The following is a 12,763-nucleotide window of genomic DNA, read 5'->3' as shown; positions in this document are numbered from 1 at the left end:
AAACGGAAATTGGATAGGAGAGAGGGTTTAGGGTTTCCTTGATTTTAAATAATCCTAAATGAGAATGATATTATAGAATCTTGAATTAGGGATGTGGCTAACAGGCTTGAGGATCTCTGAGTCACTTCTTGATAAAATAGAGAGAAAATAAGTAAGGATAGGATCTTCTCAGTCCTTCCTCCTTCATGTGTCAGGAGAAAGAGATTTCCAACAGTTTGGGTCTTTCCTTTTTAACAGTCTCCTCCTGGTCACATTCTTCTCCGGAATGCTCCTTGATTGACAACTCTGCAAGCCTTCATCCATTGCCTCTGTTTGCAAGTTTTCTTCAATTTGCTCATTCACAATATACTCATGGATTTAATTATCATATCTATGCAGATAACTCCCCAAACTAGATACTACCCATCCCTCATCTCTCTTCAGAGCTTCAGTCATGCATCTCCAACTGCTTATTAGATAACTTAAACTAGATGTCACATACCTCAAACTCAACATGGCTAAAATGGAATTATCTTCCACTCTTTTTTTTTTAACCCTTACCTTTCATCTTGGAATCAATCCTGTGTATTGGTTCTGAGGCAGAAGAATGGCAAGGGCTAGGCAGTGGGGGTTAAATGACTTGACCAGTCACATAGCTGGGAAGTGTCTGAGGTCAAATTTTAACCCAGAACCTCCTATCTCTAGGCCTGGATCTCAATCCAGTGAGCCACCCAGCTGTCCCCTATTTTCTACTCTTAAACCCTCTTTCCTTCCAAATTTTCCTGCTCATGTTTGAAGTGATTACTTTTAGTTAACCTAAGTTCATAATTAATTGATAAGTATTTAGAACCTATGTTCCAGGCATTGTACTAAGTACTGGGGATAAAAGTATAAAGAATGAAACAACTCCTATTTGCAATCTAATGGGAAGAAAAATACAATAAAAGACATACATGCAAGTTAATAAATACTAATACAAAGTTAAATACAAGGTGGCTTGGGAGGGAAAGCATTAGTAGTTGAGGGGAACAAGAAAGGTTTCATGTGGAAGATGGTGTTTGAACTACATCTTAAAGAAAAACAGAAACTCTGTGAAGAAAAAGTAGGGGCAGAGTGAACTCTGGGCTTAAAGAATAAACAATCAATACAAAGGCATAAACACCTTAAGTAGAGAGAAATAGGCTATCCTATTTCTAAAGAAAAGGCCAGCTTGGACAGATCAGAGTGCAGAAAGAAGAGTAATGTCCTATGAAGTTAGAGTCAATTTATGAAGGGCTTTGGTAAGAGAGTTTTTCTTGATTTCTCCCTTTTTTCTATTTAAGAGGCAAGGGAGCAAAAAGATTTCTGAGTCAGAGTCCTCCTGCTATGCAAACTGTCAGTTGGTGATAGAAGGGTGTGGCTGAGAGTTAGTGAGTTACAGCTGGCAGTTGGAAAAGGGCTTTTTGTCTCTGGGTCCCCTGGGAAAAGGAGCGTGTGGCTCTCTCTCTCTGGGACTGTGAGTTTTCAAACTGACAGCTGGAGACTGAGAGACAGATTGAAGGCCTTAACAGCCTTATTGATTATTGATAATCTTGGGTAGGTGGGTAGATAGATAGTGAATAAATTATTAGATAGTCAAAAGTAGAAAAGTTAGGCTGGAGCCTGGCTCTGGCAGAAGACATTAGTCACAAAGGCAGATAGATTTAGGGTTTTTTTAGAAAAATTTTACTTAGGATTGGGTTCTTAGGTCGTAGGTATAAGCTATTATAAGATTACTCTCACTTTCTTCCTTTCTATTTCTTATCCGTACTTTCCTAATAATAAACTAAGTGTTTTGTTTTTAAGAAGCTGCTCTCCTGACTTATATTCAAACTCCTACCCCCAAAATTTAACCCTTCAGAGCTTTAAAAACTAAATAAAGGAGCTGATATTTTTATCCTAGAGACAATAAGAAGTCACTGGCCAAGTAGGAAAGTCACACGATCAGATCTGCATTTTAAGAAAATTTTGGCAACAATGTGTAGAATGGACTGGAGTACTAAGAGATTTAAGGCAGAAGACTAATATGTTATCAGAATACGGAAGAGATGATGAGAGCTTAAATTAAGATAAAATGAAGAGAAGGGGTCAGATGAGAGATTTATAAAGGAGACAATACCAAGATTTGGCAAGTATTTGGATATATGAAATGAGGGAAAGTGAAAAGTAAAAGATAATGCTGAGATTATGAATTTGGGATCCTAGAAAGATTATATTAGCTATGACAGAAATAAGGAAGTTTGGAAGAGGGGAGGGCTTAGGAGAAAAGGTTATTTTGGACATGCTAGGTTTGTGATGCTTTTGAGCTGCTGGTTAAACCCACAGGAGTGGGGGGGGGGGGGGGAGGGAGAGATATCAAAAGAGAGAGAATAGAGAACAAAAGGAAGAGGATTTAGTTTAGAATATTGGTGAATAGCCACAATTAGATGGCATAATGTGGATTATGAACCAGTAAAGGAAACAGAGGAGCCAAAAGGGGAAAAGAACCAGGAGAGAGTAATATCACAAAACTCTACCGATATAGGTCTGTTCATTTCTATCTCCACATTTCCTGCATCCATCCTTTCTGACTTCCCACACAGTCACCAGCCCAATTGAAGCTCTCGTCACCTCCTGACTAAATTACCAGTAGAGCCTCCTAATTGATCTCTGTACCCATCTCATCCTCCACATAGCTGACAAAAGTGATTTTCATAAAATGCAGGTTTGAGTATATTACTTACCTATTCAAGTAAACTGAAATGACTCCACATTGCCTCTAGGATCAAACATAACTCTTCTGTTTAGCTTTCAAAGTCCTTCATAACTTGGTCCCAAACTGATCTTTCTAATCTTACACAGATAGCTTTCCATACTCCATTGTGCAGCTGAACTGACCTTCTTACTTTTCCTCACCCATGAGTTCCTATCTCTCACCCACAAGGCTTGTGCACTGACTTAGAAACCATTCTAGCCCCATCCTGGCTCTTAGAATTCACTATCTGTTTCAAAACTCTGATCAAGTCATGCCTAACATGAAGCCATTCCTATTACTGCAGCTGCTATAGCTCCCTCCCCCAAACTCCTAGACCCAATGAATCATATATATGATTTGTATATATTTTATGTATCATCTTTACTTATGTACAAGTTGTATTCTTCATAAAATATAAACTCTTCACAGTTATAGAATTTTTGTCCTTGTGCAACTGGCACCAAGCACAATGTCTGACACATACTAAGCACTTAATAAATGCTAACTGATGGATTTCTAGGATTACTATATTCTAATAGGCTGAGTACCCAATGATTAGGAAATGATACAACCAATATATAGTATATGAATACAATGGCATATTATTATACTGTAAGAAATAATTTGAAGACAAAAATATGAAATATGAATAAAGACAATACTAAGAGTCAAAAAACTGTCTAAACATGAGAGATTGTGCTGATATTGAACTTTCAAAGTTGAAGTACATATCCTTCCTTTCCATTAATCAAAGAGCTTTAGGAGATGACAATACATATTCCTGTCAGCTAAGTCACTAAGAGAAGGCTTGATGGAATAGTTTAGTTCAATAGGATTTGGATACCTATTGTGCCCTTCTATTTTGGCATTACTGTTACTCCATCAGTAAATTACCTTCAGTGGTCCAAGCTCATTTTCATAGGACTTGACGAACTCCTTAGAAGATGCTAATTGAGCTTCCTTGCTGACAATCTGATCACGAATCTCAAGAGCTTTTTCCTTGTTCTGTTTCAGATACTTCAGTTCTGTCTGGCATTCCTTTACCCGCACACTTTGGTCATGACGCACTGAACGAAGAGTCTCTAAGGCTTTAATATACCTGAAAAAAAGGAATTAAAAAAGCATTATTTGATATTTTTCTATTATAGAACTTAACAGCAATATAACTCTGAATCAAAGAAACATTTTTAAAGAATTAAAATTAGGGGGGCAACTGGGTAGTTCAGTGGATTGAGAGCCAGGCCCAGAGACAGGAGGTTCTGGCTTCAAATTTGACCTCAGACACTTCCTAGCTGTGTGACCCTGGGCAAGTCACTTAACCCCCATTGCCTAGTCCTTACCACTCTTCTGCTTTAGAACTAATACACAGTATTGATTCTAAGACAGAAGGTAAGCATTTTTTAAAAATAAAAATAAAAAGTTAAAATTATTTAAATTGATACAACTTTACTAATGAACTAACAGTATTATATAGAGCTATAAAATATTTCAAACCTTGTTGCTGAGAAGATTTCATCAAATTTCTGTTTCAGGGCTTTCCCTTCACTTAAAGGCCAATTGGAATCTTCTTGGTGACAGAAAATGACATTATTAAGCACAGATTTGGAAACACCAAGAGAACTGATCATCTCTCGGTCAATTTCAGCACACTTAGAGCTCAGGCTGACCTTCTCACCATGCCTATAAATTATAATGAAGAAGAATATCTTAGATTTATATAATACATGACATATTACAAAGTTTTCACATGCATCATTTTATTTTATCCTTATAATGACTCTGTGACCTCGGTAGAGCATGTATTATTATCATCTTCATTTTACAGCAAAGTATAAAAACTAGACATTGAACCTTTCAGTATAAAAGCTGATGAGTTCAAAAGTCCAGTCTCTCAAGTTAGATGCAAAGGTTTAAGCTTCCCCACAATCACTATTAATTAAAGAAAAACTCTGAGCTAAATGTAAGAATTTCAAAACCCTCATAAAACAATCTAACTCTTAAGGGAATTGTTATCTCAGCACTACCTGCAAAATCACTTTATGCCAAGAAAACTTGTTATATCCTTTATAACTTCAGCTCCTAAAAAACTCCAAGGACAACCATACATTATATTTGAGAGCATGCAAGCTGACCTGGCCCCATCTTAGCCCCTTGTTCTCAATTAAAGGTGGTCTTATCTCCTTCTTAAGGGCCACTGAGTCTATAATCAATGACTTTGAGATACAGCTGGGTCCTCTCATACAATTTATAAGGTATTCTTCTAAGACAGAGAGGGGTGGTCCTAGTCCCATATGTATGTATAAACTCCTTCCCTTAATGTAACCAATCAAAATCTCTCACCCCTCATGATGCTACCAATCGTATAACCAATATATGCTTATAAAAGTGAGTTACTTCTTCAATTTTTTATCTTTGGCCTAGAGCAGCATTGGTGAATGTTTTTTAGACTGTGTGCCCAAATTGCACTTTCAAGTGTGTATGAGCCCCCCACATTACCCCAGACAGGGGAGGAAGTGTTTGCTGCACAGAGGGGCAGGGCACGTAAAAAATGTCCTCAGATGCTGTGGAGAAAGGGAATGAAGTTGTCCCCTCCAGCACACCTGGGCATCTGTGCCATGCCTTCACCAACACAGGCCTAGAGAATTGAAGCAGTCAGTGATCCATTCTGTTGGTAGGTTCATGCCCTTCCAATAAAATATTATCTTGCTGAAAGAAATTTGCCTCTACCAAAGTCTACCTTTGCTGAATTTCACTCATGACATGAAGAAACTAAGGTTTAAGGATAAGTTATCTGACCGTGAACCCAAAATGGATTTTTAAAATCTCAATTAAAAAAAATATATAAAAAGTAGGTAGAGTCTACAAACTACACATTGGTGAACTTTATATCTATTCATGACAAAATTTTCGAAAATATTGTTATGGGAATATGAGCATCGAGAAAAGGAAACTGATCAAATAAAAGATCAAGAATAAGTCATGCCATGCTAACCGCATTTACTTTTTTGACAGGATTACTAGATTATTAAGACTAAAAGAATACTGTAGCCACAGTACTTAGATTTCATCAAAGTATTTGGCAAAGTCATCCAAACTATACTTATAGACAAGATGGAGAGAATGTGAATTAGATGAAAATAAATAAATATTTGGAGATACCTCAATTACTTGATCCAGAATGTCAACTTGATGTACGACAGTCCTATGCTACTTAACATTTTTATCACTATCTTGGATGAAGGTATAGAAGGTCTGATTATCTGCAAATGACACAAAGCTTGGAGATACAGCTAACACAATGGATGACATACTATGGATCCAAAAAAGATCAGGCTAGAATGGGCCACAATTAATAATATGAAATTTAATAGAGGGAAAGATAAAATTCTATACTTGAGCTCAAAAAAGCAACTTCACAAATATCAGTAGGGAAGGAAAAAAAATCTGCAGATTTAATCAGCAAGCATTTACTAAGTGTCTATATGTCAGGAATGTGTTGAATGTTGAGGAGACAAAGAAATGCAAAAAACAAAAAAAAGGTCCTCTTCTGAATTTAAGACATTGACCACACCATACTGGCACCAAACTATCTTCTTATTTCCTTTGTGCCACTTTATCTCTTACAACTACCCTATTCACGTACCATAAATTGTAGCCAAACTTGACTACTATATATTCCTAGAACTTCGACTATCCCATATATACTTAGAATGCATGTGTTCCTCAACTCCAACTATTAGAAGCCTTCATTTTCTGTCTTTTCTTCTATTTCCTCTATAGAAACTTCTCAATCTCTTTAAGTTGAAAGTATTCTGTCCTCAAATTTTTCTAAAGTATTGCATCCAGATCTCTCCTGTCATCATGTCTCCCTACCTTGTACTATACTAATCCACATGTTGTAATCCCCAAAAACTAGTTGAAGGTTAGTGCCCTAAGGATAAGAACTATGCCGTATTTTATCTTTGTATCTTTAGGATATTTTCAGCATGGTTTGGTGTGGTACAGAAGTAGCCTCAAATATATGAAGATCTAGCTTCAATTTTTACCTCATTGGTTGTGTTACTACAAAAATAAAAAATCATTTAATCTCTCAGGCCCAAGCAACTCTTCACAACTTTAAATTACAGAGAATATATCAACTTGCATTGAGAGAGAAAGTGTCCTCATCAAAGAGTTCTCTATCTAGCTAAATCACAAGTCTAATCCCTATCCATATTCTTTATCCCCAGAACTTAGTTCTTTGCAAATACTACAAACTATGAAAGTGTACTAAATTGAATTTAAGAGTATGCTTAAAAAAAAGAAATACATGCCTATTTTTACTTGTCAATTGGCCCCTTTTTTAAGGTAAGAATTTTTCCCTCCAAAAATGTGTAAAAATTGCCTCTATAGTCAACATTTCAATGATAATACAGTTTGCTACCAAATAGTTACATGTCAGTTTAATAAGCCAATGTGGTATAATAGAACTAAGAATAATGCTTTTACTCACTTATTATGTTTCTTATGGTAAAGTAAAATAAGCAAGTTGTAGGTCTTCTGAAATCAATATAAGACTTATTCTAATAGAAAGACAGAGGTTGAAATAGTTCAATTCATTTTCTCAACTGGGTCTTCATCACCTATGGCAACTGTTTATTCTAACCAGACTTTAACATACTGTCCAAAGTAGTTATTCCAAAAAAATGTTTTCACCCCCCAGACTCTTCCCATGCCTTTTTCTACATCCATTTCAGCATAGAATCACCTTTTATAGTTTACTAAAAAAGTATATAGACCACCCATTGATAGTGAAGGTTAAAGAAACTCCGGTGCATTGATGTAACAGAATATTATGGCACCATAAGAAATGAGAGACACGAGAAATTTGAGAAGACATGTATGAAATAAAACAAAATGAAGCAAGAAGAATCAAAAAAATTACACAATGACCACAATAATATAAGGGGAAACAACACTTGAATACCAACAGGGAAACCATGATGAAGCATGCCTCTTGGGAAATATAGTAGGATGATAGGTATAAAATGATTCACACATTTTCAGAAATGGTCAAAGTGTTCATTTGTTTTGCACAACTCTATTTGTTACAGGGAAGGGTTCTATTTGAAAAAAAAAATACTTGAAAAAGAATCCATAAAACATTTTTGAAAAGGAAAATAGAGGCCTTCTATTGTAAACACCCTCTGTTGTTCTACTCAAACCTCCCCCATCTCCTCACCCCTAGAGCATTCTTTTAATGTGCTCCAGCCTCTTTTGAAAAACTGGGTCTCTCTGCTCCTATCCAGTCTCCATTCAATCACAAGTGATTTTCCTAAAGTGTGAATCTGATCATATCACCTCCCTACTCAACAAATTTCAGTGGCTTCCTATTGCCTTGAGGAAAAAATACAAAGTATTATTTAGTATTCAAAGCCCTTTTTAATCTAGCTTCCTCCTATATTTCCAGCTTTTTTAATATCTTACTCCCCTTCACATACTCTTCAAACCAGTGATTTTTTTTTCCTTGCACATTCATAAATAAGATACTCCATCTCTTGACTCTAACAGTTTCTCTCACAATCCTCCATGCCTTGAATGCTCTTCCTCCCCCATTCCAACTACTGACTTCCTTGGCTTCCTTGAAGTCTCAACTAAAATCCTACCTGCTACAGGAAGTCTTCTCCAATTCTTCTTAATTCTTCTAGTGCCTTCCCTTTTAAAATTTTTTTCTATTTATCCTGTATGTAGTTTGTTTGTACAAATTTGTTTGTGGTTTCCCCCATTAAATGTGAGCTCTTAGAGGGAAGGGACTATGTATTGTCTTTTTATATCCCTAGCACTTAGCACAGTGCTTGGCACAGGGTAGGAGGTGCTTAATAAATGTTTACTCACTGACTGATTTATCTGTGTACATGTTTTATTCCCACCCAATAGAATGAAAGATACTGGGTGGCAAGGACCATTTTGTGTCTGTTTTTGTAGACCTGACTTGAATCCAAGTCCAGCATTGTTGGCATTGCACCAGGCTGCCAGTGTGGTTTAAATATCTGTTGATTTGAAATGAATTTCCTATTTACCGTGTTTCTCACCTAACCCACTTGCACAATTCCCCAATGACCTTCTTTTTTCAATTCAGCATGTCTTACTCTTATGAATTACATCCTTAAGCCGATGAAGGCACCATTCGGTTTACTTAGTAAGTAAAGTAAGTAAAAAAAAGTAAAGTAAAAAAAATGGTGCCTTCATATATATATATATACACACACATATTTATATACACACACACACATATATATATACACATATATACAGTGGTAGTCTCTCAGTGACCGAGAATGACAATAACATATATATGCAAGAATAAATTTCTCAAAGCTCATGAACCCATGCAATGGAAAAAATATTCTTAAGAACATAAAATGAAAAGGAAACTGAACACAAAAAAACCCCCACTTACTTTGTTCTAGTAATGACTCCTTCCAAGGTTTTAAATTCTGTCTTTTTACTCTTCTGAGTACACACCATTGACCTCTGTACAGCTACAATTTCCCCATTGACATCACGAAACTGTAGACGAATCTGAGCTTTAACATCTGTTTCTTGAGCAACCTTTGATTTAAACCAAAGAAAATAATCATTTTTTTCAGAAAAAATTTATTTTAACCTTTATACTTTCTTTAATGATAAAATATCTATTCAAAGAAGATATGTGTGCCAGGAAAGAATGTTACAGCTGTTGGAAGAGAATTTCTCTCTCTTTGTTGTATGTCACCTCTCAATGACCTGAAGGTCATTTACCACTGAGATATGCAGGTACACACCCTTAGAGAAAGGAAGTTGAAACCAACGAGATGGGAAACTGATCCCCCAGGCATTGCCTTCCAAACCTCCCACCACTGGGGGGAGTGCTAAGAAAGGTAAGAAACTATGGTTGATTCCTGAGATGTCATGTGGGAGACCTAGCGGGTGAAGAAAACTGCTTATAAGGTCAGACCCAACAGGAAGTGAGCATCTTCTTCTGGCTGGGGCTTGGAACCTGAAGGAACCTTTGTTGGTGGGGATCGTGAATCCATCATGGGGACCAATAGAGTAGAAAGTTAAGCAACTCTCTACCTCTCTCTTACCTTTCCCTCTCTTTATTATTACTACTCTGATGTAATAAAGTTATTAAAGCTACAAGTAGCCTCATAATTTATAGTATTACACAGCTTTAATTGCCCACAAATTATAAATTATTTACACACACACACACACACACACAACACACTGTCACCTGTGTGAGTCTTAAACCCCTTATCCCCTTTTATGATTATAATAGTATTAGCCTTTATGATTATAACACAAATAATAGTTTGCTTTATATGAACTATAAGCATATGAAAAGAAAAATACAGCTTAGGGTGTATCAAATCTTGCGGACAGGCACTTTGTCCTTAAGCCTGTAACCCAAAAGTTTCTACCAAGCCCACCACACCTCTCTGCATTTAAATATAACACAAGTTAGTCAGGAGGTGGAGGGCTGCTTTGGGGTAGTCAGAAGGGATGTGGAGGGCTGTTCTTTGATGCAAATGTCAGCCATCTAACTGCTGACTCCTAGTATGAAATTGTAATTGTGAGCAAAAAAACAATTAGACCCTGACCCCTTATTGCACAGGTCTTGGAAAGGTCAGTAATAATAATAAACATAAAGTTACCACTGTAGGAAGGAAAGGGAATTATAGCAAGAGCAATATTGACAGGCCTAGATTCCAAGTTACTGGGTCAGGGTTCCAAACTGTTGAACAGACAGTTTTTCCAACAGCATTCTGGAGCTGCAAGTTGAAGGCGAAAGGTGTGTGGCTGAGACATCCTGGAAATCCATCCATCAAACAACTGGCCTTGAGGATTTACTAGCTGTGGTGAGAGAATATCTCCAGCCTTCTTGATGGACAGCTGGACTAGGGAAAAGATCTCTACCTTGCTGGGACATCTGAGGACATCAGCTGGACTCTTGTACCTGACTCACCAAGGACTCTTTGTTTGTGAGAAATCTGGTTACCTGTTGGACTCGTCTTTAGAAAATTATGTAATTATTTAAGGTAGTTAAATAGTGGGTTTAATTAGAGGTTAAAGCAGTTAGTTATCCTTTTTCCCATTATCCTTTCTCCTTTCATCCTTTATTTGTTAATAAATTCAATATTATTCATTTGTGCTGTTTTCCCTTTGTATTACCTTCCTTTAGAGAGAGCTCTAAAAAAATGAGGACAATAAAACAGTGACTATTCTAGCTGTATCAAGGAAAATAAAGGTCCAAGGAAGATACTCAACTATTAAGATGGGGCAGTGTTAAAAGCAAAGTTGCTAACCTATTTTCTCTTTTCTTTGCTGAGGAAAATGATCTCTGGACTGGAAAGAATGGAATAAATATTTCCAACAAGGAGTAGAAACTAAGCATGAACAGGGATTAAAAGATTAAAAGAGCACCTAATTGCTTTTGATGAGTTCAAGCTAATTCAAAACAACAAATCCAAAGAAATCACATTCACTTATTCATTAAATAAGTATTTATTATATGTCTATTACATGCCAAACACTTTGCTTGGCAATTTCAAAGATAAGCAAAGATTTGCTTAGAATTTCAAAGATAAAAATGAAACCGACCCAGACCTTACTGTAATACTTATAGTCTATTGGGACAAATAATAAATATATATGCATATATATGAGTAGATACAAAATAAATACATAGCAAATATAAGGTAATTTTAGCTAAAGTAGTGATTGGTAAGGGTGTGGGGAAAAAGGGGGAATGTCTAAGGTACTAAGGGTACAGAAATAAAAAATAGTTTGCCCTCAAGGGTCTTGAACAATTGCCTGTCAGCTTAAAAATACTAAGAACAAGAGAGATCCTATAAAACTGGATTGTTCCAATGTGAAAGATCAAAGAGGGTAGTATAAGGATGATATTAGAAAACACGTATTGTTTTATTAGTTTAGAGATAGGAAGTAGGGAAGCCGGCTTGAGAAAGAATTGGAATTTGAAGGAAATATGAGACATAGTGTTAATTTCGAGTGTTGACAGTTTAACTTTTTTTCTTGTGAGAGTTACTCTTTCTGGGAGTAGCATTTGGTCTCTGGCAGTTGGAAGAATGACACACAGAGGCTCTTGCTCTGGGGGCTTTGAGGAGGTATCATCTTTGCCTCTCTCTCTCTCTCACTGTCTGAGGTAAAGACCTGAAGGAGTTAAGTGTTTTCTTTTTCCAACTTGGGAAACATTATTGACTATCTATTATTGTCTTTATAGATTATTTAACTCTGAGAAGACCAAAGAAAAGTCTTTGATCTTTGGTTTGGACTCTGAGTCTATTAAGGCTGGAAGGAAGTAGTCATAACAACTGAGTCTTCCAAAAGTCTTAGTACAATTTTAAGACTCTGGGGACACACAGTTTATGAAGGGCTGTCAGGGGGAAAGGAATGATTAGATTCATCCTATTTGTTCCTAGCTAGAATTATGAAGAATGGGCAGAATTTTCAAAGAAATAGAGTTAGGCTTGACAAAAGAAACATTTCCTAACAATTACACATGCCCAAAGAGTTATTCCCTTGGCAGAGGTCTTCAAGCTAATATAGGATGATCACTTGTCAAGTAGATTATAGAGGGTATTCAATAGGTACAGGCTGAACTAGATGGTTTTAGGATCCCTCCCAACACTAAAATTTTGCAATTCTATATCCTAGAAATATATGTGGCACAGGTGAGATAATTATAACATAAAACAGATATAGTCTCACTATTTTCCTCAGAATATGTTTAAAAGCTGCTCAAATTTCTATACTGTATTATGCTATAATACACATTTCTATGCTATATAAGTTTTATTATTCTGTTCTGTTAACATCTTTAAAAAGTTTATCAGAAAAATACAAATTATCTTAATATATATACTCTTCTTACCTTTGGATCATGAACAAATGTATTTCCTTTGGTACCAGGAGGGAAATCTCCAGTAGAAATATATTTCAGACATTCAATGATGGTCTAAATACATGTAAATGATACATAACGTTAGA

General features: G+C 36.2%; 1 protein-coding gene across 2 annotated transcripts in view; it reads right to left on the bottom strand.

Annotated features, from left to right (window-relative positions):
- Positions 1-12,763, bottom strand: part of RAD50 (RAD50 double strand break repair protein) — a 102,271-nt gene that overhangs the window by 86,183 nt on the left and 3,325 nt on the right. For both annotated transcript variants that reach the window (XM_001366157.5, XM_007473444.3), the window contains exons 3-6: positions 12,648-12,731; positions 9,171-9,322; positions 4,226-4,411; positions 3,626-3,830 (exon numbers count right to left, since the gene is read on the bottom strand). In XM_001366157.5, coding sequence (XP_001366194.1) covers positions 3,626-3,830; positions 4,226-4,411; positions 9,171-9,322; positions 12,648-12,731 — 627 coding nt within the window. The remainder of the gene's footprint in view (positions 1-3,625; positions 3,831-4,225; positions 4,412-9,170; positions 9,323-12,647; positions 12,732-12,763) is intronic.

The sequence above is a fragment of the Monodelphis domestica genome, chromosome 1, assembly GCF_027887165.1.
Source record: "Monodelphis domestica isolate mMonDom1 chromosome 1, mMonDom1.pri, whole genome shotgun sequence".
In the NCBI taxonomy this organism is placed as follows: Eukaryota; Metazoa; Chordata; class Mammalia; order Didelphimorphia; family Didelphidae; genus Monodelphis; species Monodelphis domestica.
This window is presented reverse-complemented; position numbering and strand designations above follow the sequence as displayed.